At 40.1% G+C, this 26,845-nt stretch overlaps 1 protein-coding gene across 1 annotated transcript in view; it reads right to left on the minus strand.

The window, feature by feature from the left end:
* The window catches only part of CACNB4 (calcium voltage-gated channel auxiliary subunit beta 4), a 282,837-nt gene that overhangs the window by 39,596 nt on the left and 216,396 nt on the right, over positions 1-26,845 (minus strand). The window contains exons 3-9 of the mRNA XM_023217441.1: positions 20,184-20,303; positions 17,699-17,821; positions 13,427-13,557; positions 9,598-9,674; positions 8,031-8,050; positions 7,728-7,808; positions 6,379-6,437 (exon numbers count right to left, since the gene is read on the minus strand). Of these exons, the coding sequence (XP_023073209.1) occupies positions 6,379-6,437; positions 7,728-7,808; positions 8,031-8,050; positions 9,598-9,674; positions 13,427-13,557; positions 17,699-17,821; positions 20,184-20,303 (611 nt within the window). The remainder of the gene's footprint in view (positions 1-6,378; positions 6,438-7,727; positions 7,809-8,030; positions 8,051-9,597; positions 9,675-13,426; positions 13,558-17,698; positions 17,822-20,183; positions 20,304-26,845) is intronic.

The following is a 26,845-nucleotide window of genomic DNA, read 5'->3' on the forward strand; positions in this document are numbered from 1 at the left end:
TGCACAGTCAGTCTTGGCCTTGCTCTGAGATAGTAAGAATTTAAATCAAGTTGAGGTAGAGTAAACCCACACCTGACTTTCCATTACTCCAGTTGGCCACTGCAGCTTTCGGGCATGAAGTTTCATAGGCAGCTCCTTTCCTTTCCAGAATAGGGTTTGTGTAGTTTTATTTTTTTAATTTAATTTTCACTTTTTGGTCAGAGTGTCGCTCTGTCACCCAGGCTGGAGGGCAGTGGTGCAATCTTAGCTCACTGCAACCTCCACCTCCCACGTTCAAGCAATCCTCCTGCCTCAGCCTCCCAAGTAGCTGGGATTACAAGCATGTGCCACCACGCCCGGTTAATTATTGTATTTTTACTAGAGACGAGGTTTCACCACATTGGGCCAGGCTGGTCTCAAACTCCTGACCTCAGGTGATCTACCCACCTCAGCCTTCCAAAGTGTTGGGATTACAGGCGTGAGCCACCATGCCCGGCAATGTGTGTTTATTTTTGTGTTTTTGGGTTGCTGGTTTATTTGTTTTAAGAATGGAGCTGCTGGATAGAAACATACAGGCATGTTTCAGAGCAATCCAAATATATGATGAGAGACAAATGGTTAGGTTTAGGGACATAATTCAACTTTCTAGACTAATGATTTTTGGAGGACCCAACAACCCAGAAAGTTGAATTCTATTCAGCTTAAGTGAAAATCAAATTTTTCTAGTTCTATACAGATAAGAGACTCTTGGTTCTTCAAATCTGAAGAGATTATCATCAGATCCACATTTATTTTTTCTGAGTTATAAAAGTACTTTTACAAAGCTATTTTCAAACACAGCCAAAGTTTGAAAAAATTCAGAAAAAAACTGCTTCATATGTTTCAAAATAGAGGGAAAGATGCAGACAATAAAGGGTATGTTTTCTCATTTTATTTGCTAATGCAAGTTAGTTTGCTAATACAAGTTATTTATTAATAAAAATACACATGCATAAAACAGAGCTCAGAAGAAGACAGGCCTAGCCCTAGAAAACCTTCAGTAAGACAAAATAGGAGTTTCTCTTTTCTATGCAAAGATGCCGACTATTATCAAAATCAGACACCAAACTCAAAATTCTTTTTTGTAAAAGGCTCTCCAGAAAAGCAATCACATTCACAACTGAACACTATCTAGCTTATACACTATTTTTAACTTAAAGTAGTATCCTTTCTACTTCTTTTCTTGCTATCCTGAGACCCGCTAGTCTCAGCATTCCTATGTACCTTGTTTGATAAACATCTCTAAAAAGTTCCCTTGGAAAACTTTCTGTGACTTGCTGTTAGTAGTTACTGGCCAGTAGGTAAAAGACTAATAGGAGTTTAGTTCCCCAGCAGACTGGATGTAGCAGCAAATGTTCCTGAAAACTAGCAAACATCATTCCCTAAATAGAGTAAATCTGAACCCCCATTGTTGCTTATTTCCACTTTAGAATTCATCCTAACTGCTGCAATCCATCATGAGCTGTGAGTATTAGTTTTCTGTGATTTTCTGTGGAAAGATATTGTTTTCAGTTATAACACATTCATTAAAAAATAATCTGTATTTCCACACTGGTAACATAACAGCTGTAAGATCTGTGGGTATTCTATCGTTGCTACATCCAATATGCAGTCCAGACAGTATAATAATTTTTGAAAACTTCTACTATTAGTAGGGAAAAGCGTTCCAAAGAATGGAACAGTGCACTTACAGGAGAATTGAAACGCACAGGAAGACCTGAGTATCTTCCTGGATCTTTCTCCTGGTAGTTGCATGAGTCATTCTATCTTTTGACTTCAGTATCCTAATCAATAAAATGGTAATAGTAGCTTCGCCATAACTATCTCATGAGATTGCCACGAAGAGCAAATAAGGTGATATATAAAAGTGCATTCTTACATGATGATTCATAGTGTCCTCTGTTAATAAAACCATATATAATGTACACAAGGCAAACAATTACTGGAGATTTAAAGACTTGAAGGAAATAGTTTCCTTATATCCTACTCTCAAAAGTGGGCAGTCTACCATGAACTCTGTCATTCCCGGAGTCTGTGAAATGTGGGTGAGAGAATCAGGTCAGATACGTTGTACTCAAAAACTACTAATTTAAATATTCAAGTTTGACGCTAAAGTGTTCAATTAATTATTACTGGTGTTTGAGTGGCTGTTTCTGAGTCTGCATTTGAATAGAGAACAGTAGGAAGAATGCATAGAAGAATGAAATTGATTACGAAACAGAAGTTGTGGCTGTTCTTTTACCATTTGTTGACTGCAATTAGAAATTATCTTCATTCTTATATGGCTTGGTTGCCTTGTGATAGTACCAATTATTCCCATTTCCTTTTATTAATAAATACTATCTCTTTGAGTCTCCCTAAGTTGTATGTTTAGCTTCTTTTCTTTCAAATTCTTTCTCAAGCCCTTTTTTCCCTTTACGTGTTCTTTGGCTAAAAGCATCCTTTAGCTTGAGATCTTATCTGTGTAGATTACATGATGTTCATCTAAGATTTTTGGCCATGATCATTATCAGTTACAAATTGTCCAACAAATGTCATAGAGTTGACCTGATCCAGTTGTCAAAAGCTTAAAGTAATAACTTTTGGGAGGATTTGAAATGACTGGTATAGGTCAACAAACTGCAACTGGTTTGACTGCTTGCTGTTCAGCCTGTGAATGGTAGATTCAGCCAGCTGAACAAACCTCATCCAAACGGGTAATCCCCAATTAATATTTGTGGTGTGAAATGAAGAGAGAAGCTCCATGCCCATTGTGTATCCACTGTGTCCTCATCAGCACAGGAATCATTGCTCCATGTGGATATTCACAAATACAGAGGGCACTCAGGAACTATTTAGTGTCGTGTTTTTCTTTTTCTTTATGAGACAGAATTTCACTCCTGTTGCCCAGGCTGGAGTGCAATAGCACGATCTCGGCTCACCGCATAACCTCCGCCTCCCAAGTTCAAGTGAGTTTCCTGCCTCAGCCTCTTGAGTAGCTGGAATTACAGGCATACGCCACCACGCCTGGCTAATTTTGTATTTTCAGTAGAGAAGGGGTTTCTCCATGTTGGTCAGGCTGGTCTCGAACTCCCGACCTCAGTTGATCTGCCCACCTCGGCCTCCCAAAGTGCTGGGATTACAGGCATGAGCCACTGTGCCCGGCCTAGTATTGTGTTTTTCTTACATGTATCACAGTTAGGCCCCACAATAGCAGCTATAGCAATAAAATTGTATGATAAGTAGCTCTAAACTGACTCAAATAATTTCTAAGGTATCAAAAAAATCCCAAGTTTATGATTCTGCAATAGTCAGTTGGACTTTCATCCAATTTGTTGAATTATTTTCTACTAAGATCTGAAAAGCAGATGAAAGAAGAAAGCCTCGTAGCCAACAGATCCCTCCTTTGTACTTTCCAAAAAATAATAGGACTTTCTCCTATTTTGTCTAACACACTGCATTCATAGCCCATGAAACACAGAGTGGGTTTCCATTAGAACATATTGTTTATGCCGTGTCACTGTGCTAAAGCCTTCCTTTTCATTGTTCTCTTGGCTGGTTTCAATTAAAGACTATTTGTTTTTTTCTCTCTTTGTATCAATTGGTAAAGCATAATGCAGCACAATGTTATAGCTCAAAACCTAACAATATTCCCACGAAGAAGACATGTCAGAGTCAGTGTGACGCTACCAGCAAATTTCTTCTTTCTTATCAAAGTCTCCACATACACTCAGTCAAGGAACTCATGATTGTTCATCCTGCTGCCTGGCCTCTTAATATTTGAAATCAAGTCCATTCTCTCACCCCTCACCCCTTTAATATTTACCTAGCTTTCTCCAGCCCTGCTGGAGAAATATATCAGATTTCTCCAGGGCTAAGTCTCTCTCTTCAGCTATTACTTTTGCTGCTGCTGGGCTCTTCCTCTAGACCCTCTGCCACGTCATCAGATCCCATGAATACTTGAGATTGAAATTTGCATTCAATTTCTATCAAAACCAACTTCAATAGTATGTGTACAGTAATGGATGCAGACAATTCTACTTGATTCAGGACAAATCTCTGCTGTTACAATTAAATAAATTCCCTTTTTCTGGGCCTCAGGATTGAGGAAGAACATCAGATTCTTCATTCTTGAAGGCAAACCTTTAACAACGCTGTTGTGTATCAGTATGTTATAGATCAAAATAATCTAATGCAAACATAGGCTGTCTTATGGGACGGGATTTGCTCAGATAGGGCTGTTATGGGGCCAGTGGATTCGGCACTGCTCAGAACTGCCTTAGGTAACAGCTCCACAGGTTAAAACCATGTGACTCCATACATATCTGAAGGAACCGTGCATGTGCACCCAAGAACACAGAAGACTGGGCTAGGCATGCTGGCTGCCTTCAATCCACAGAGACCTGCATGAGGGTTAGGGTTAAGGCCAGAGCATCAGACAGCAGGACCAAGACCAACCCTATTAAGTCACAAAGTCAAAGTTTAGCTGTTTCTTTGCAATGCTTTTTAGAAAGTGAATTCCCAATAGCCAAAAATTTCAAACGGAAGCAGGTTATCTATCTGATTGTGGTTGTTGGAGAAGGGAGATTAGTCTAAAAGACATTTTATGTATCCTTCCAACTCCAATGCTCTAGGATTCAGGGCTTTTAACTTATTTTATTTGAAGCTACTTCATTATCTGCCTATTTCCTTTTTAAAGAGAGTGAAATGGAATAAATACATCTTTCTTATTAAGCCCTTGTCCAGTAGATGAATGTGATGAAGGCTATTACTGGTTCAACAAATTCTATCTTCTCTTCCTCCTGGACTGCAAGAGTGCCTCCGCTGCAATAAGTATGACTACATAACCAAGTTCTAACCAGTGAAATGTGAGTAATAACGTGCTCTATCTCCAGGCCCGGCAAGCTGACTAGAGACATCATACCTGGGCTAAGGGCCCCAAATGACAGAGGGAACAAACTTTCTGCCCAATTCTCTCCTCCCCCAACTCCATCCTCCCTCCCAGCCAAGGAACACCTGCCTCAGACTGTTAAGTGCGCAATAATAAGTTTCCATTGTGTTTGAATCACTACACATTTTGGGGTCTATTTATTAAGGCAGCCTGACCTACATACTAATGTACCTAGAAGTATTCTTGTTTCTTAAACTAAAATCTCAGTTTACTTTTTCTTTCTATATAGTTCTAGAAACTAATGAATATTTTACCCAATTATCCAGAAAGTTTTTAACAAATGCATACAATTTATATTTAAAGCAATACCATGTTTGTTTTTATTATTAATATACCAATTTATTACACTCTATCTGAAGTTTTTTTTACATTTTAAAATTATTTTGTGCATTTAGCGCATTCTCATAATTTAGCAAAGAGAAAGTGAGTGGCTTAATTACTGCCTTCAAAAATAAAGAATGTGATGTTCTTCCGCTATCCTACAGCAATAAATTGGATGCATTTACCCATACGTTTTGATGCACACTATTTAAATTTTCCACATTTCTGATAAATCTTCAGGTTTTTTCATGTGGTTATTTTTACATGGACTGTATTCTGCATTGTGAAAGAGCTTAATATTTAGAATTGAGTCATTACAGGCTTTTTACCATTTCTCTGCAAAACAGAGAAACTTTCTCTAGATATTTTTCACAAAACTTATATGATAAAATTATTTAATGGCTAATGTCTGAGCCATATTGTTGATGGATCATAGTAAGATACATTAAAAAATAGATCAATAAAATAACAAGGACATTTCTAATAAAAACAAACCCTCAACTATAATAAATATCCATATAAGTACTATTCCCTACAAAATGATCACTTTGGGAGGCTTATGATTAAAAGCATTCTCACTCACTTCGTTTGAGAAAATTCAGTACTTGATATTTATACTTTCATATGACACACATACACATACACACACACACACTGCTATACACACACACTATTTATACTTTCACATGACACACACACACACACTGCTATACACACACACTGCTATTTATACTTTCATATACACACACACCAAATACTGCCTAGCTTGACCAGCAAGCCACTATACTCATCAGAAATACTATATATTTTAATTAATTTTTTAATAAAAACCATTTGGTATGAAATTATTAATAACTGAGAAAATAAAGACATATACATTTAAATAAAACAGATGGCTTAGTTTTCTTCTCCTGGTCCTTTCTTCATTGGGGACTCAATGTTATACTTCATATTTTCAGAGTTCTTTTATTATATTCTTCCCAAGAATACTGAGTTAACTTTTAACTAGAGAACTTCTGAAATCTCTGCAAACATACATCTACAATTCAATTTATCATACAAGTTTGGTTAAAGGAAAATAAAAATACAAAAACATCTATATTTCTCACCTCCCATCAAACCTGTGCTTCAGGAAATCAAAGAGGGCTTTCTGCATCATGTCTGTTACCTTTGCAGAGGTGAGAAAAAAAGAATGAGGCAAACACATGCAGAGAGAGAGAGAGAGAGAGAAGTCAAAAGTGAGAGAGGAGGGAGCGAAGGGCACTATGAGCCAAGACCTTATTGCCGCCAGTCGTCTCCTGGGGGAGGTTACCATGGAAGGTGTTTTTCATGCTTAACCATGTGCAACTGCTAATTTCCACCCCCCTTGGTTCTCCTCCAGGGTGTTGAGGAACAAACCAGCAGTGTTCACCAGACCCTCTTCCCTCTTCCCTCTTCCCTCGTTAGGGGATAGAACTGCTGCCAGGAGACAACAGGCTGGCTTTGTACACAGGTGCCGGGCATCCTTGGCATGCCTGAGCTGTGCCTGCCTCCAGTGAGGAGCAGCTAGAGAATTGAGGCCAGCACTGGACTCAGCCTTCCTTCTAGTTTGTGCATGTTGGTGGAAATTCTCCATGCCCATGGCTGGATTTTTGTAGACCACTCCTCCTGCTCATCCCTCTGACATTTCCAACTCAGAGAAAGACAAGAGAGAAAGAGGGGGAGAGAGCAAGGATTCTTAGATCTGCCTGAAAGAGATTCATTAATTCATTCAGCAAATGTGTACTGAGTGCCTACTATGTGCCACACATTGTCCTAGCTCGATGGGAATGGTGCCCTGGAGGCTGCTCACCTTCAGAATTTAATGTCACATCTACCTATTTTTTAATCCATGCTAGCACAAAGTCAAAACAAACATCTGAAACAAAGTCTCTACTCTTTTCCTTGTCACATGGTTTTGTTTAATCTCCAAAGTGCACGAATGTTTTTAGTGGTCTTTTTTAAAATGTGCCCTTTAAAATAAATAAGCAGAGAAGGATTTGGTGGCATATGCCATCATCTTAAAAACCCAGCAGGGTGAACTCTGGGCTTTAAAAGTTTGGGTTTGCTGGAAGATTGATTGTCCTTTTGTGCTCTTCATTCTCTATTACTTCTAATAATAATGAGAATGGTCAAGACAGATAAAGTCCTTTTCTTTGCATTTAATGCACAGCAAATCTTTGACCAGATCTTCCCATTGTAAATATTTTGAGAGAGGTATTTCTAAACAATGTAATACATAAAAGATGAGAAGTGTCCAAGAGAGGAAAGAAAGGGCAAAGGGCCTTGTGAGGACCACACAGTACCCCCTGCCTTCCCATGCTGAGCACTGGCTTCCATCAGGACCCACGTGGGAACAGACCCTTGAGGAGCAAGCGGCAACACGACCGTCTCCTGGGTGCTTGATCAAGAACTGAAGAGTAACAGATGATATTTGTACCTCATAACCTTTCAGCGATGGCCCCACTAACACCACCGGACGCATTGACGGCACAACATCATAAGGAGGAATGTGCTCCGTCTGAAAAAGAGGATTCGACACGTGTGACAAGGTGAGGTTGAGCATGCCTCTTCACAGCCACAACATTCATAATGCTCAGGTCAAACGACAAATGATTATCAAATTCCCCAGCGAGGAGGCTCTTCCCTTATTTTACAGCGACTTGGGTCACTGAAATGGAGCATTGCAGGCATGTATGTATAGGAACCTTAACAGTAGATTTAAAAAGGAAACACAACTTACCACTTTTTGCTTCTGTTTTGCTAAAAGACAATAACGAGAGCCATATCAAAATATGTAATCTCTGCAAATGACAGTACATGAGTTTAAAAGATGGAAGAAAGTACCCATTTGCCCCTATAATTATCTTTACCACTTTCCTACCACCCACTTTGGAGAACCTGCTTTACGATTTCATTCTGGACATGTCAATGTTGAAGATGTATGAAAAACAGACAGCTCTCTCCCTGGTACAAACGACCTTATATCCTGATTTCTCATTGGGTGGGAGTTGGGTACAGGAGTTGAGAACAACATTGGAAGTTCCGGGCCAGCCTTTCACCATGGGTTGTTCCCGTGCTGGACACAGCACAGTGTTGCTGGGAACAAGTTGGACAAATGCAATTTCATAAAAGGAAACAGAATAACCACTTGGGCAAAAATGACTAGCACCTCAATCACTATTTTTATATTTGTAACTCATAATTCTGCACCCCCTTGGGCATTTTTGCCCATTTTCTAGAATATTGGCACTTTTTTCCTACTATGTTGCTTTTAAATTTCAAATAAATTTATAACCAGTTATTCCTCAGATAAATTTATAACCAGTTTTTCCTGTTCTTTCCTGTTTGTAATAGCTAAAGTCTGCAATGTCCTGAATGTCCAATAAATGGGAACAAAGCAAAATATACTCAATAACTGATTTAAAGCAATTCTGTGGACATCCAAGCAGGTCCAGTCTAGTTGCGTACAGCTCAGAAACCTGGTTTGGTTCAGTGTCCTGTAGATCAGAGGGCTTCACATGAACAAGGACCCAAACATTTAGAACCATTCCAGAACCAATCCAGTTGCCTCCAGTTTTGGTAGGCCAGAATAAGGCCTTGGACTTGCCTTTCCAAATTGATAATACAATTGGAATTGGTAATTAGGGCACTGGATGCCCTAATGCAACAGTTCTAGGCCAGAATGAAATTAGCCTATAGGAGTCAGGGAATGTGGTAGAAGAAAAATCCCTACATGAATACCTCCATAGTTTCCAAATGCACCACAACTCCCAATTAGGCCACCATTGTCTCTTCATTACCATGAATTCCAGGGCTTGGCTGTCTCCTGTCCAAAAGGAAGTGAGGCTCTCCCTCATTTGGGCCCTGCCTGACTCTCTGCTTCAACCCTCCCAGCTCAGGCTGTACCAATATATCCTGAAGTTCCACATGGAGACTGAAAACATGGCATTTTCTTGAGAGTCTGCATCACTTTGTTTCCTTTTTTTATTGGCACTCACCATCTTAAAGTCTGTCCGTTTCTTAGGTAAAATAATGAATTTTTTGAATATCAGTTTACACAATGGACAGTGATTAACTCTGTAAATAAGATTTTTCAAAATTATATTCTACTGACGTGAATTTTTTAGTACCATTTTAAATCAAATCAAATTACCATAGAAAACAAATGAGAAATGAAATATTAGTTAGGAAAACCTTTAAATTAAGCCTTCAAATTGTTTCCAAATTAGCAAAAATACTTGCATGTGTGTTCAAATATTTTAAAAAGGAATACGGTCTATGAATAAGAGTTTAACTAAAACCCTCACCTGTTGATGTGGGAGTTGCTCGAAATGTCCCAGATACCATTTCTCCAAGACTTGAAGAAGAATTTCCACTTGATTTCCTAGGATATAGAAAAGGAACTAAAGACTCACTCCCCAGATTCTTTGAAAATAGAACTTGAGAGTACAAAGCTTTCTTTGGCCCTCATCCTATTAAATAATTCAAAACACACCAAATTCTGCTATAAAGAACTTCAAGAATCTGTCCAAATGTTTTCTTTGACCTCATTTCTAAGAGAATGTGGAGATCTAGTTAAGACCTGAAATATTTTGCAAAAGCATCTCTTCTAGTCAATGCGGAAATCAGGCAAAACCATCACTGACGGGAATGTTCTTATGAACTGCTTGTTAACCTAACACCAGGCACCAATGTGCCAGTCAGATGTCAAACACAGTTCAAAACAAGCAGTAAGACCCGGAGAAACCATTTATTCTTACAAGATGATTATGTGGGCATCAGAGTTAAGAACTGATTATAGGGAATTGGTCACAGAAAATATTATTTATTTGAATGGAAGATCCTCAACTCTGGTCTCCTCAGGCGCGCTCTGGAAGCTTCCCTGAAGCCCACAAATGCCATCGGGAGCTGCCACCTTCCTACTTCCCCAGTGCCCCTCTCTTTTAGTCCTTAAGAGTATGGTCCCTATAGTCAGAAAAATCTCTCTCTCATCTTAGCTCTGCCACTTACTAGTTGTGGGACTGTGGCACATCATAATGTCTTTGAGCCTTAGGTTCCCCACCTAGAGAAGGAGATGCTACACCTCACATGGTTGGTATAAAGATCAAATAAAATCATGTCTGTGAGCTCTTGGTTTACTATTTGTGACTGCCACGAGGTAAGTTTTTAGTTTAAAAGTATATATAGTCAGCTGGGGGTGGGGGCTCACACCTGTAATCCCAGCCCACTTTGGGAGACCAAGGTGGGCGGATCACCTGAGGTTGGAAGTTTGAGATCAGCCTGGCCAACATGGTGAAACCCCCATATCTACTAAAAATGCAAAACTGAGCCAGGCATGGTGCCAGGCACCTGTAATCCCAGCTATTCCAGAGGCTGAGGCATGAGAATTGCTTGAACCTGGGAGGCGGAGGTTGCAGTGACGCGAGATTCTGCCACTGCACTACAGCCGGGGTGACACAGCAAGACTCTGTCTCAGGGAAAAAAAAAAAAAAAAAAAAGTGTATACAGTCATGAGAGGCTTAACAATGGGGATATCCTCTGAGGAATGTGTCATTAGGCAATTTCATTGTTGTGTGAGCACTGTAGAGCGTCTTACACAAACCTAGATGGTACAGCATACTCCACTGCTCCTGGGCTACAAACCTGTATAGCGTGTTACTATACTGAACACTGTAGATGACTCTAACACAGTGGTAAGTATTTGTGTATCTAAACCTAGGAAAGATGCAATAAAAATACAGTATTATAATCTTATGGGACCACCATCATATGTGTGATCATCTTTGACAAAAATGTTATTTGGCCCATAACTGTAATAATTAACAAATAATAATAACAATAAAACTTTGAAAATGATAATAATTCAGTTATTTTATACAACAAATATTGATTGTACATCCCTGTTTTAGAAAGTAAAAATATAACAGTGGCATTGGCGAGACAAAATCCTTTCCCTTATTGAGTCATATACTAGTAGGACATATCAGTACAGGTTGAATATCCCTTATCCAAAATGCTTGGGAGCAGAAATGTTTTGGATTTCCATTGTTTTCAGATTTTGGAAATTCGCAGTATATACTTACTAGCTGAACATCCCTAATCCAAATGTCTGAAATCTAAAATGCTCTGATGGGCATCTCCTTTGAGCATCACGTCAGTCCTTAAAAAGTTTCGAATTTTGGAGCATTCTGGACTTCAGCTTTTCAGATTATGGATGCTCAGCTTGTACCAAACAAGATAAATAGGTAAACATATAATATTTCTGAGAGTAATAAGTGCAACAGAGAAAACTAAGTCAGGGAAGGGATGGGAAATACAGGGAAGGGGAGTGGGTACAATTTTAAATACATTTGGCAGGAAAGGGGTCACTGAAAGGGTGACATCTAACAAAGATACAAAGTAGATGGAGTGGCCTGGTGAAAGTGTGAGGAGCAAAGTTCCAGTAAGAAAAAACAGCAAATGCAAAGACCCCAAGACAGGAAAACATGCTCCCCATGTGTCTACAAAGGAGCATGGAAGACAAAAAGTTTAGAAAAAAAGGGATGATATGGTTTGGATCTGTGTCCGCAGCAAATCTCATGTTGAGATGTAATCCCCAGTGTTGGAGGTGGGGCCTGGTGAGAGGTGATAGGACCATGGGGGCAGTCCCTCATTAATGGTTTGGCACCATCTCCTGGTGCTGTTCCTGTGACAGTGAGTGAGTTACAGTGAGATCTGATTGTTTAAAAGTGTGTGGCACCTCCGTGTCTCTTCCTCCTGCTCCAGTCATGCAAGACACCTGTTCCTGCTTTGCCTTCTGCTACCAGTAAAAGCTCCCTGAGACCTCCCCAGAAGCAGATGCTGCCATGCTTCCTGTACAGTCTACAGAACTGTGACAATTAAAGCTCTTTTCTTCATAAGTTATCCAGTTTTATAGAAGTGTGAGAACGGGCCAGGTGCGGTGGCTCACACCTGTAATCCCAACACTTTGGGAGGCCAAGGCGGGCAAATCACAAGGTCAAGAGTTCAAGACCAGCCTGACCAACATGGTGAAACCCCATGTCTACCAAAAATACAAAAATTAGCCAGGCATGGTGGTGTGCACCTGTAACCCCAGCTACTCAGGAGGCTGAGTCAGGAGAATTGCTTGAACCTGGGAGGCAGAGGTTGCAGTGAGCCAAAATTGCGCCACTGCTCTCCAGCCTAGGCGACAGAGCAAGACTCCATCTAAGAAAAAAAAAAAAAAAAGAAGTGTGAGAACAGACTAATACAAGGGACAAGAGGGATTAATATTAATAATAGAATTGGCAAGTTATATGCTAAAAAAGATTGATAATTAAAAGTGGGGTAACTATACTTTTGTGATCTTCTATTACTGTTGGAGCAGTTCTTATTGTGACAAAAGTGGGCACCTAAAGAACACCGGAGTTTTTTGAAATAGAAAAGTATTCAACAGAAAACAGAGGTTGAGGGTCAAGAGAAAGAGCTGCTTCTATTTTAGAGCTTTCAAAAAATTGTAACACATATGAAATCAAGGCTTCAGTGCAGGCTGCGACACGGTACATGCAGACTCAGGATGATTTGGTTTCTCTTCTCTCAAGCTGTGCTTGTGTTCCTGGGGCCTTTAAATACCTGCACTCTGAGATCTACATGGCTACTTGAGTAGTTCACCAGAGGTTGTTTCACCTGAAGCTGTCTTCACCCAAATACCAGGAGACAAGAGACGCCACAAAAAGCCTGGGGTGGAGAAGGTACTGTCAGTGCCGGGACCTGCACATACCATCACATTATGTGCCCGCTTAAGGGAGAGTCTCTGTAAGTGAACCAAGAGGAGCCATAATGCTGGTTCAGGTCAGCTCCCACTCACTGTGTGGAGAAAGAATGCCCGAAGTGACTCTCCTAGAGGAAAGCTTGGGTTCCAAGGAGGGCTTGCTGAGGCCACAGAAAACAGTCTCTGCCATGGAATTCATATGGTCTCCATTGGTGTTAGGCTTCAGCATGCACAGAAGGTAGAGAACTATCTGAAACTCTTCTGTGTCAATTTCAGAAACACCTTGCACACAGCAAAGTATCTTCTACTTTGACAGCATACACTCTTGAAAATATCACCCAATTTTCTGACCAAAAAAAAAGTGCATAGAAAAGATGGGAACGTACCCTCCGTGAAAACGTCCTCTTTTTTGTTCTTGCTGAATCCGTATGTTCTCCAATCTGAGTGGACTTGGGATGAAGCCAATTTCACAGCCCTCTTTCACCAGCCTTCCTATCCACCAATCATTGTTATATTTCTGGAATTCAGAAATAAAATTGCTATCAATAGTAATTCACTTATCTTCACGTTGTTTATGAATCTTAGGGGACAAGAAGAATAAAATGCTATTTATACGATATGATATTATACTATATTTTATATAAACTATATTTTATATGTATATGTGTATACTATATTTTATATAAATTATATTTTATATGTATGTGTATACTATATTGTATACACCATACTATATACCATATTTATATAAACTATACTCTCATAGTATACTATACTTTATTTTATATAAACTATATTGTATATGTATATGTGCATATATGTCTATATATCTATACTGTTTTATATAACCTATATTGTATATGTATATATGTGTGTATATATACCTGTACTATATTTTATATAAACTATATTGTGTGTGTATATATATGTGTGTGTGTATATATATGTGTGTGTGTATATATATATCTCTATACATCTGAGGTAGATTCATAGACTAAAGCAGGGTTCTGCAAACTTTTTCTGTAAAGGTCCAAGTAGTAAATATTTTAGGCTTTGCAGACCATGTGGTCTCTGTTACAATTAGTTGAATCTGCTGTCCTTGTGTGAAAGCAGCCACAGGCAAACATCAACAAGGGAGCATGGCTCTGTTTCAATAAAACTTTTCTTTACAAAAAAGGCAGTGGGTCAGACTGGACCTGTGGGCTAGTTTGTGAACCCCTGGACTAATGTCTGGTCCTAACCTGTGGATTCTTTTGGTCTTTGTCAAGAAGCTCTAACCAATTCTTAAAGAACATATTTCACAAGGATAAATATGCACCAATGTAATTGGAACTCTGGAAGGCAAGACGGATATGTCTGAGATGAAATACATTTAATAGTCCATAATTTGTCAAAAGCTTTCAGGTAAAAATTCCACGATACTATCTGTAGTCTAATCTCACCGGGGAAGAGTCATGATCTTTCAAATATAGATTTGCAAATTAATGTCCAACTTACTACTTGAAGAAAAAGATGCCTACTCTTACAAAGTCTGAGCATATTACATATTTGTATGTGAAATTTTGCAAGTAATTCTGGAACTCCAGAATTTCCATTTAAGTTAAGTTCCATGACATGTAAACTCAAGACCCAAGTCTATGCAAAGGCTTCAACCAGTGTGGGGTGAGAGTCTGTCAATGTGGGCTTATTTGGTGGATCAGTAAAATTGCATTTCTAACTATACATTTGCAGAGTTATAGAGCAGAAAGCAATTTAGTTCAAGCTCCCCGCCTCAAGGAAAGGTTTCTGCTAGGTCACTTCTACAAAATAGGTATCAGTTCTATTGTTTAAACTCTCTGGAGATGATTCTAAAAACTTCCTTTACTGTTTTCATCAGTGTTGGGCAAGATAATTCTCTCCTACTTTGACCCAAAACATATATATTTATAAACATATATTTTTTTTCAAAATGTAACAATGATATGTAGTTTATTTTGCTGAGCGCATAGAAAAGTGAAATATATATATGTGTGTGTGTATATACATGATTCTGATACATTATGAAGGAGGAATGGAAGGTTTCATTGAATTATCACAGCATGAAGTTCTGGGTAAACTTTAAGTTATTCCAAGCAACAGCTTCACACTCATGAGAAATGTGGTCTGGTAAGAATTTGGCCTTTGTTAGGCACACAGCTTCTCCATGCATACTATATGAGTGGCATATAGTATAAGATTGCATTGAAATAAATGTAAATTGAGGGCTGGGCATGGTGGCACATTCCTGTAATCCCAGCACTTTAGGAGGCTGAGGTAGAAGGATCAGTAGAGGCTAGGAGTTTGTGGTCAGCCAGGGCAACATAGCAAGACCCCATCTACACACACACACACACACACACGCACACAATTAGTTGGGTGTAGTAGTGTGCCTGTAGTCCTAGTGTACTACACAATTAGCTAGTGTAGTGTACTACACTATTAGCTAGCTATGCAATTAGCTAATGTAGTGTACTGCACTATTAGCTAGCTACGCAATTAGCTAGTGCAGTGTACTACACAATTAGCTAGTGTAGTAGTGTACTACTAATTACCTAGTGTACTACACAATTAGCTAGTGTAGTACACTATACTACACTACACAATTAGCTGGGTGTAGTAGTGCACCTGTAGTCCTAGCTACTTGGGAGGCTGAGGCTGAGGTGGGAGGATCACTTGAGCCCAGGGATTCAAGACTGCAGTGAGCTGTGATTGCATCATTGCACTCCAGCCTGGAAAACAGAGAGAGACCTTGTCTCCAAAAAAAATTTAAAAAGAAAAGAAAAGAAATGTGAATTGACGTGATATAAAACCTTGAACAATCTAGGTCTTAGGTGTTTCTCCCATTTTCCTGTCTTTTATTTTAGTATAACAGGCCTAAAATAATAGGTCTGTTTATTTTGGAATTAATAAAGGGCAAAGGGACCCTTTTAGAATCTTAGGTGCATAGGTCTGGAATTTAAATTTTACTGTGTTGAGGACAAAGCAGACCATGAGTCATAGTTTCCTAGGGCTTAAGTTATTTCCTGAAATGAAGTTAGCCCACTGGAACACTCATTTGTTAAATGGCACCCAAGTGACTTTAAAGGGCTTGCTGAAATGGTTAATGCAACTTCCCAAAATGTTTTAACTTAGTTCTAGGAAACAGCTAAAGCACAGTGAGAATCTGACTCAGGGTAAATGAAAGTTTTTTGAGTTACTAGGGAGAAAGTCACTATGTAAATTCAAGAGCTTAATTTGATCATCATTTGACTTACATGACAAGCATAGTTGTAGCTTTTCTCTGCATTTAAGCTTTTATTTGTTACTGAGAAAGTACTTAACATGGTGCATAATAGATGGCCTTCTAAGTGATGGATGAGAGGAAAGGCTGTAACTTGATTATAGAAATGTGTTCATTTGTGTTGATGTTCTGGGAGCTTGTGCCAGCTCTCTACAAAGGTCACCTTGGTGTTGTTCCAACCCTTCTCTATTTGGATTTCCCTAAAATGATTAGCACTTTCTCTTTCAAAGATATTTTCTTATCTGATAATTTCAAGACATAAAAAGAGGCGGTTCTGGTCCACATAGGATTATCAGCTCAATACCACACATCAAACTGCTAGACTGAAGAGAAAATCACTGATCAACAAGCACATAGCTCAAACAGCAGCCAGGACAAATTGAGACATTGATAAAATGCAGGAAAGCAATAAAATACAAGGTTGGAATGTTGGTGTGAGTGAGTGTGCATGTGACATGTAACAACGTCTCTTACCTTTTCAAGGGCTGCTTCTCCTTGGACACAGTGGGTGTTAGCAATTAATGAATATGGTTTGGGCATTTTTGATGGGAATGGTGAGACATAATCAACTTAACCATTCAGATGCCAGGGCACATGTTTCAGGTCAAGAGTTCTTGTCTTCTAGACAAATGTAGACATCCTCACCCCATGTACCATCAAGAAAGTAGAGGCCATGGTTGAAGTTGATGGGTCCTCAGTTTCTTATTACCAAGGCCCTGAAGTGTCTGTGCCTGCACTCATCTTTTCCCTGATTGTCACAATGAATTAGCATTCTTCTTTCTATCAAAGGTCTGTCCCTCCACTAGGGGTCTTGAATCCACCCTTCTTGGCTACTCAAACACTTTACCCTTTTGCCTTTCTGTTTCCCAGAGTCCTCTGCCTTTTCTTAGCTGTAAATCTTTCTTTGAATGATTATACACTCTAGTGTTGGTTCCATGGTCAAGGTGCACAGGACTATAGTCTACATGTCTATAATTACAACATCCCCTGTAAATAGTCCCTTCTGGGTAGGTGCCATGCCACCAAACTTACATTTTCCTAAGCTGGATCCGTACATTTGTGGCTCTGCAGTCACAGAAGGGGATTTAAGGTGCCCAGAGGACCACAGAAGTCTGTCGGAAATCCATGCTATAATTTTAGGGTTGACTGTGATTTAACTTTGTAAGTGTGTGATAATGCGAGCAATGATCTCAGACTTCTCAATCTTGATGAAAATGACTAGATTTGGAAGGCTCAGCAAATTAAATGAGGTACCGCACTGGCAGCTCCTCGGGTCTCCTCTCTGGCTAGTCTGGCTCAGAGCTGATTCCTGGCTTCAGCTTTTTGGCAGGTGAAGGGATACAGTATGTTCTACATTTACCTCTTTAATGTGTAGAAAGTCTTTAGCATCAAAGGAGATAGCTGTGCTTGGAACAGGCACATCCTCGTCCAAGGCGCCGCAGTAGCTCACATTTGTCTTCACGGCAAATGCTACAGGTTTGGACTAGGGACAGAACCATGGAATAAGGAATGAGGAAGGGAGGAGAGAGGAGCATTTTAAATATTGAAACTCTGATCATACCAGGTAGTAAGAGAAATAACTTTCCAAAGAGGGATCTCAAATGAGTTTTACATTCTCAGGCAATATCAAGAAACCTGCAGAGACAACTCTGTAAACGATTCGGTCCTATCAGCCCAATCATTTTTCCTCTCCTGCAATACTTTCCAATATTCCAAATTTTAAAATGTGCTCTAAAGTATTAAGAGGGATAGACAAAGGCGGGGGAAAAGGACAGTCTCTTCTCTAATCTTAAAATCTGTGCTTATTTTAAATGTTAACCAATATGTTCTTACCTTGGAATACAGGAAACGTGTGCTAGGTCTTTTTAAAAAGAAAAAAAAAGTGGGAAGAGGATAAAATAGTATTTTTGAAATAGTCCAGATTTGAAAACCTGTGGAATTCTATATAACAGACTATCTGGTCCTGCCAGGGAAAAGAAAGGTTAGTCAGCGTCAAAGCTGATGGGCAGGGCTCTTCACAGATCATCTTCTCTCTAGCTAACATAGCTGATTTTGAAACTCTTTTTATACAAATGCCTCTCAGCAAAGTGCTCTCAGGCTGGCACAGCCCTGTGGGGATAAGTAAACCACCAGCCTAAGCAAACGGTGCTGCCACCCACATTTGGGTGACCACAATGGCCACAAAACAGATTCTGAAAGAAAATTTTATAACAAAAATTAGCCACAGTGAGACACAAGATTCCTGATATTCTGAGCTGCTTTGTTACCAGCTTATGTATTCATGCTGGGAATCTGACTGGGGAACAGCAGTTGAGGCTAGAACCTCGCTGATGTCCCTTCACATGTACTGCAAGAAAAGCCCCTTCCACCAACAGAGCACAGACATCACAGGTGTTGAGGCAAATGAAGACACCTAATTTGACTGCATTGTTCTCCTCCCACCTCTTTTTTTTTCTTTCTTTCTTTCTTTTCTTTTTTGAGACAGAGGCTCGTCCTGTCACCCAGGCTGAAGTGCAATGGCGTGATCTTTGCACTTCTCAGCTCACTGCAACTTCCGCCTCCTGGGTTCAAGTGATTCTCTTGCCTCAGCCTCCTGAGTAGCTGGGATTACAGGCACGCGCCACCATGCCCGGCTAGTGTTTTTGTATATTTAGTAGAGGCGGGGTTTCACCATGTTGGTCAGGCTGGTCTATAACTCCTGACCTTGTGATCTGACTGCCTCGGCCTCCCAAAGTGCTGGGATTACAGGCATGAGCCACTGCACCTGGTCCCTCTTTTTTCTTTTCTTTCTTTTTTTTTTTTTTTTTGGTAGGGTTTTGCTCTGTTGCCCAGGCTGGAGTGCAGTGGTATGATCTCAGCTCACTGAAGCCTTTATTTCCTGGGCCTACGTGATCCTCCCACCTTAGCCTCCCAAGTAGCTAGAATTACAGGTGTGAGCCACCACGCACAGCCTCTCACCTCTAAAGATTTTACAATAAAAATAGAAAAGGGAAGGAATTCACTTTATTTGGGCTTCTGTTTTTTCTTCTTCTAAAAATCAGAAAGACTAAATCAATATACCTTAGGAGTCTGTCATGGAGGGCAAAGAGGACAGACTGGTCATAACCTTGTCTTGTATTTTGCTATTGTGCATAAAATGTCATTGGACAAAAGGGGTCTGTGCTTCAAAAAATCAGAAAACAAACAAAACAAAGTTGGAAGCACACAGAATGGGAGATCCCTAGTGACTGTTCTGGTTCTAACTTTCAACTGTGCAGTTGTTTCCTTGCTGCTTCCTGTGGATGCAGCGATTTCCATGGAGGCCTCTCCTTGTGGAATATCTGAAGGTCTGTTTTGGCAATGGCCTTTATTGCTCATCTTTGCTGCACTTCTCAGAGTTGTTCAAAGTCCTGAACTTCACACTGAACTTGAGTTGGGACACTGAAAGTGAGAGAGAAGAGTAGAGAAACAAACAGGGTGATCCACAGAGCAACAGCACACATGTGGCCTGTAATAAAGGCTGAGGTAATGGACGAGGAGGGGCCAGGAATAGACAGGGCGAGCTGGTACCTGGTGGGCTCTCTGCCAACACTGGGCATAGGAGGCTTGATATTGCTAAGTTGGAAGATAACCAATAATTCACCACCAAACCAAATGCAAAAAGGTGAAGGTTCTGAGGAAATGCCCCTTTGGAGATGTTACTAACCTCAACTAGAGGTGAAGGGATCAGAGAGCTTCCCAATCTGGAGGCTTGTTAGAATAATCATGAAATGATTATTCCAGAAATGTGTGAGGTAGGGGAAGAGCAGCTGGTAGCCACTGAGCAGCGACCCACTTGTGAGCTAAAGAGAGGGAAAGAGAGTCACCTTTGCTCTCTCAAGCTGGATAGCTGCTTGCTGTTCTCTCTCCTGTCGAATTGCTTCCCGGTCCTCTTCCAAAGAGACATCGGAGTCAGACGGCCTGCTTGTGTAGGAATCCGCTGAACCCTGGCAAAGAAAACAGAATAGTTTGAGATGATGTGTAGCTTCTTAAATTGTCACATCCATAACAGTATCCTGGGGCGAGTTCTTTTCATTTGCCTAAAATTTGATGCACACACTCCATGCCTTATTGCAGATATAAATTTAGATGACAGAATATAGTTAAGCGTCTGAGTTATTCGGAAAGTAGCAATGTTGTGAAGAAAAATATTTTGACTAGATTAACTGCTAGGAAGTAAACTGCAATAAAAATTATGTGATACTCAGCACCAATTCTTCTTGTTTTGTGCTATATTAAACCCATATCACTTGTGAAATGTTAGTTTTCATCCATCTTCTCTTTTACATATACATCTAAAGGAAAAAGAGACTCAGCTTATTACAAAAGATAAATCCTACCTGTATTGGGGCTATGGGTCATCTATTTGTCTAAGATTTCAATATAGTAAAGCATCATCCTACATTAGTAAAATGATTTTCCAGTTTCAGTGTCAACACTATTGAACTCTTTCACTACTAAAACTTCAGTCATTGTCCTGCAGCAGCCCAGACGTGGTCAACAAGAACACTGAGCAGAAAAACAACCTTGAGGATGAAAACAGGGATGTTCTCAGTTGAAGCCCACACTAGAGGAACTATTTAAATAGCACTGAAGGCTGGGCGCGGTGGCGCACACCTGTAATCCCAGCACTTCGGAAGGCCAAAGTGGGGGGATCACAAGGTCAGGAGCTCGAAACCAGCCTGGCTAACATAGTGAAACCCGTCTCTACTAAAAATACAAAAATTAGCCGGGCGTGGTGGTGGGCACCTGTAATCCCAGATACTTGGGAGGCTGAGGCAGGAGAATTGCTTCAACCCAGGAGGCGGAGGCTGCAGTGAGCCGAGCTGGCGCCATTGCACTCCAGCCTGGGTGACAGAGCAAGACTCCACCTCAAAAAAAAAAAAAAAAAAAAGCACTGAAATCCAGTTTGACTGATGTGGCCAAGTTAAAAAAGTCAACCACCCGCTCCAGGCCTCCCCCGACAAAAACCCTGGAGGTTTGTCTTATGGCTGCTACAGGAACATCATCCTTACAGTTTCCTTAAGCTGGCATTAGAAGTTGATATTTGCATAGATGGTAACATTTACACAGCAGAGGTACTGGGAGGACTGGTGTATTTGATATGTTTCATAAATCATGCATAGGTTTTGAAAAACTTAGACCTAGCCATACAGCTGAGAATTTGCTGTCCACTGGGGGGAAAAAGAGCTTTAAGAAATAGTTGACTGCTGAATCTGGCCCTTTGAATGTTTTTCTACATGTAGAAATGTTTATTTGTGAATTTGCTGGCTTTAAGGGCAACTTTGTCTCTCAGCAGAGGCCATCATTCTAGCGAGGGTAGCACAGATTTTCCTAGCAGCCTAGAACAAGAACTCCTGGCTAGCGGTTTCATCGGAGTGCCCAGAAGCCCTGGTTCCAAATTTTGCCTCTGCAACATACTGCAGAAAACATTATAGAAGTTACTGGACCACTCTGAGACAGTCTCCTTGTCTATTAAAGAGGGACACTGCCTACTTACTGAGTTCTTGCTATCACACCAGCATGGGCTAGATACTTTGGACACTCTTTCTCACTGAATCCTCACAGCAGTGGGAAGGCTGAGATTCAAACTGAGGCAGTTCAGCCTTAGAGCCAGCAGATTCACATCCCACACTGAGCTGCATTTGACATTAAAATACCTGCTCCAGGACCTGGCACATAATAGGCACACAATAAATCAACTTTTTCATCCTCATTTCCTAGTGCTGACATTTTCACATTGATAAAAACAAAAAGCATTAATTTCTCAATGATTATATATACACAATAACCCATCTTGAAATGTAGCCATTTTTCTTACTGTATTTACTGCATAGAAAATGTACTATAAACCTGATAATCACAATGTGTCCAAATCCATGTACTTTATGTAGTGCTTCTGAAAGTGCCGTTTATAGAGGAAATGTATTTGTTAACTGAATTATAATCAAATTCCTCTGTGCAAATCTACTAGGGGAAAATTTTGGACCTACAAAATGAATCAGTGCAGGGTGACTGTTTCATAGACATATTCATTGCCTAAAAAGAGAGCTATCTTGAAGTCCTTTAAAGCAGAGAATTCTCTCAGAACACATCTTTTGTCCGAATTTAGGTACACCTGCATAAAATCCAGAAGAAGGGGGAAAAAAAACAATATTTCAATTTTTATTTATTTATTTATTTATTTATTTATTTATTATTTTTTGTAGAGGTGGGGCCTTATCATGTTGCCCAGGCTGGTCTCAAACTCCTAGGCTCAGGCGATCCTCCTGCCTTGGCCTCCGAAAGTGCTGGGATTATAGGCGTGAACCACTGTGCCTGACCCAGTGCTTCTAAAATATCTAAGAAAACAGTTTGGAGTTAGTCCTAGGCAATGCTTTGCTGGAAATGTGATATGTGATGGACCATTCTAAGGGAGCTAGACTGGCTGCTGTGAAGACATTGGGAGTATCAAGTGAGACTATGGTACATAAGTCAGGAAGAAGGCACTTGCCTAGTTTTGAAAACATGTTCTGGGGATGGTTAGTGCCTACAGTTCACAAAAACAGCAAGCTGCCTGCTGGGGTAGTGAGTCAAGCAGCTGAATACACACTCCACTACTGCCACTAGAAGACAGCTGATTTCCTGAAACTACCTTAACAACTTTTCAAATCCTGGCATTTAATTATCTCTGAGTACACAAGAAGTGACTCAGGGACTCCTACAAATGAACTTTATGTTGAAATGTGAACGACATTGTAAGAGTCTCAAATCTAATAAACTCTACTATGGCCAAATATGTAGAAGCAGAAGTTTCTGTTTACTCCCTGTTTCTAAGGATATTGGTAGAGGGAAAAATAAAGCACTGTGATACCCATTTTCATAATTAGTGTTATATCATCACAACATTTACTTTGTTGTTGTTGTTTTTTTCAATGTCATCTACATTGCTTTGTATATGAAAAAGCAGAAGTCCAACATTCAAGAGTCAAAATTTGGCCCACAGACATGTTCTGCTGGCTTGGTATTGGCTTGGTTTCTTGTTTTTATTTATTTTTGGTTTGGTTTGGTTTATTTTGTTTCAACTAGTTGAAAGGGAGTATGAACATATCCCAGAAAAAAAGGAAGGAAAAGATAAAGGAAAGGATCTGTGTTGTTTACAAAGGCACAGAGGGAAGAGCAAAGTGAGCTAGAGAGGCCAGAAGGAAACTGCCTGGCCTGACCCCTGTAAGTACCCAGGAAGGGCAGGTGGCCATGCGAGGCTTAGTAAGACCAGGACAGGTTGGAGAAGCATCACCCAGGTATCTGGTTAAATAGTTAATGATCGAAAAGACAGAGAGATGGCAAGAAGGAAAGAATGTTAGATGCTAAGAGAACACAACTAAAGACACAAATGTTACTAGGCCTGGCCAAAGCTGGAAAGACCTGAAGGAAGCCCCATCAGCTTATAATTTTCTAGCATTCTGTTTCATAAAACAGGTAGGAGCAAGCTACCCAATTTATCAAGTGATCTAAAACTGGGCTGTTAACCCACGTGCAAGAAACATGACAGCGACTAGTCCTTCAAAAGCTCTTATGCAGACACCTCTGCAAGTCATAACATGTAGTGATAAAGTCATATTGCAGTGAGCCAAGATCACACCACTGCACTCCAGCCTGGGTGACAGAGTCAGACCCTGTCTCAAAAAAAAAAAAAAAAAAAAGAAAGAAAGAAACATATTTTGGTCTAGTCTTTTTCCCTTTAGGGAATCTTCTCAAGTACAAAACACAACATGCAGATAGTAACACTGGAAAATCAGCCAGCTGTGGTCTTCTGAGAGAAGGAAGATGATCTTAAGTGAAACAATGCAAGGGCTTCTTCTCATTCACAGAGAGAGGGTGCATGATATCAACAGGACAGCAGCCATGGCTGGTGGAGCCAGACGGTATTGGATTTGACGCTCTCACCAGTTCTAGTTGGCTGTGAATCTTAAGCAAGTTATTTAACCTTCTGAGTCCTAATTTCCCCTGTTAGAAAATGTAGATACTAATGCATACCTTGTAGAGTTTCCTGGTGTTTGGTTTCAGATGAAGCATCATTTCTTTTTCAACATCATGGGGGAAATTTGGAAAATACCAGCAATTAAACTTTGACCCACTAATTAAAGGTTTGGCAGCTTTTTCACATCAAATTTTTGGCTGCCCTAGAGTTTTAGGATTTGTATCTTGTTCTTTGTTTAAAAACAGCTTTATTGAGGTATAACTTACATATACATAAAATTCACACATTTTTAGTGTACAATTCAATGATTTTTAATAAATTTACAGAAGACAATTTATATCACAATCTAATAGAACATTTGTAACCCCTCAAAAGAAACCTTGTGCCTATTTGCAGCTATTCTCCATTCCCAGCTCAGAACGAGGCATCTACTTACTTATCTTGTCCTTTTAAAACGGAAATAGACTTTCTCTTTTTATGAGTAATTTTAGTATTTAGGCAAATCATTAAATTACAGCAAGGAGAAGCAAGGGTCTACAAAGGTTTGATTTGAAAATGCAACCAGGCCGGGCATGGTAGCTCATGCCTGAAATCCCAGCACTTTGGGAGGCTGAGGCAGGAGAATTGCTTGAGCCCAGGAGTTTCAGACCAGCCTAGGTAACATAGTAAGGCCCCATATCTACAAAAAATAAATTTAAAACAAAATTAGTCAGGCATGGTAGTGTGCACCTATAGTCCCATTACTTGGGAGAGTGAGGTGGGAGGATTACTTGAGCCTGCGAGGTCGAGGCTCCAGTGAGCCTTGATCATGCCAAAGCACTCTGCCTGAGAGACAAAACAAGACTCTGTCTCAAATTAATCAATAAATAAAATAAAATGCAATCATACTGGAACAGAATCTTGCCACTGTTGGAAGTGCTGGGCTTCTTCCTAGCCCAACAGTCCCAGTCTCTCACAACCTAGCTTAGCTCTCCATTCACTGAACGCTGACCATCAGTCAGATACTAGAGTGGCCACTACACAAGAGAGAACTGCTCATTTTTCTGGGGATTCTTGCCTCATCTGCAAAATGAGAATGAAGTCCTTCTTTGGGATTGATTTGGGAATCAATAAGATAACACATGTACAACATAGTGCATGAGAGTAATGCTGATGCTACTAAACCAGTGCTGTCCAACGGAACTTTTACTGCAATGATGGACTTGGACGCTGTCTACTATGGCAGCCACAAGCCACATTTGGTTATTGAGCCCTTGAAATGTGACTAGAGAGACTAATACGCTGAACTTTTTATTTAATTTTTAGAATTTTAAAGTGTTATTGCCTTTTAATTAAATTTAAATTCTACCTGTAGCTAGTGGCTACCATATTGGGCTGTGTGGTAGTAGACATTCAAAATGTCAGTTTCCCTTCTGGATCGGATAAACGAATGCTAATCTTGGTGTAAATTTGGCATTTTAAGAGTTGCACTGGGCCAGGTGTGGTGGCTCATGCCTGTAATCCCAGCACTTTGGGAGGCCAAGCCAGGTGGATCACCTGAGGTCAGGAGTTCAAGACCAGCCTGGCCAACGTTGTGAAACCCTGTCTCTACAAAAATATAAAAATTAGCTGGGTGTGGTGGTACACGCCTGTACTCCCAGCTATTTGGGAGGCTGAGACAGGAGAATTGTTTGAATGTGGGAGAAGGAGGTTGCAGTGAGCCGAGATCATGCCACTGCACTCCAGCCTGGGCAACAGAGCAAGACTCTGTCTCAAAATAAATAAACAAATAAATAAATAAGGTGCATTAAGTAGACCAAGCGATCATGGAACGTTCAGAGAAATATATCACTCCCAATGAGTTTGTGCCCGTTTTTCTCTGCTAAGTTTGTAATGACTTGACAATGCATTTCTCCACATTGCAGAAGGAACACAGCCCATTCTTGGTGACTTTCCCAGATTTCCTTGGGTAGATGAGTGAATATAACTCACCTACAAGGTTACCATTAGGCTATCTTTATCTTGACAGGCTGGCCCCTCCCTTTCTTGCAAATAGCTTTCTTTTCCTTCACCCCCTTTATCAAACATGTCCAGAGCTCTTTGCTAGGGCACCCAGCCCAGCAGGGTCCAGGCTGTGTCTCCAAGTACATAGGCCCTACAGTGCCTGGCATGGCAGGACCTCGAGTTTGTACAAAGAAAGACACAGTCACTCCCATCAGAATGTCTCTCTTCTTTGTTCCATGATTTTAAGTTCTTCTCGGGTGGTTAATTGACCAAGGTTGTATTTACTTGGTGTGATGCTAATTGTTAGCAACTTCACCCTCATAACATGAGTTTTGTGTTTTTTTTTTGTTTTTTTTTTTTTAATTACAGTCTTCAATGCCTAAATCCAGAGCACTGGATAAGTACACATTCCCAGTACGTTGGTGGAGTGAGAAACTCTTGAAATTATATCTCCGAGATGACAACTTTTCTTTAAGGTACCTTGTGTGGATTCTCATAAATAGGTTTTCAAAAATGTTGGTTGAAAAAAATAAGACGAGTTCTGCT

This window comes from Piliocolobus tephrosceles, chromosome 11, assembly GCF_002776525.5.
Source record: "Piliocolobus tephrosceles isolate RC106 chromosome 11, ASM277652v3, whole genome shotgun sequence".
Classification (NCBI taxonomy): Eukaryota; Metazoa; Chordata; class Mammalia; order Primates; family Cercopithecidae; genus Piliocolobus; species Piliocolobus tephrosceles.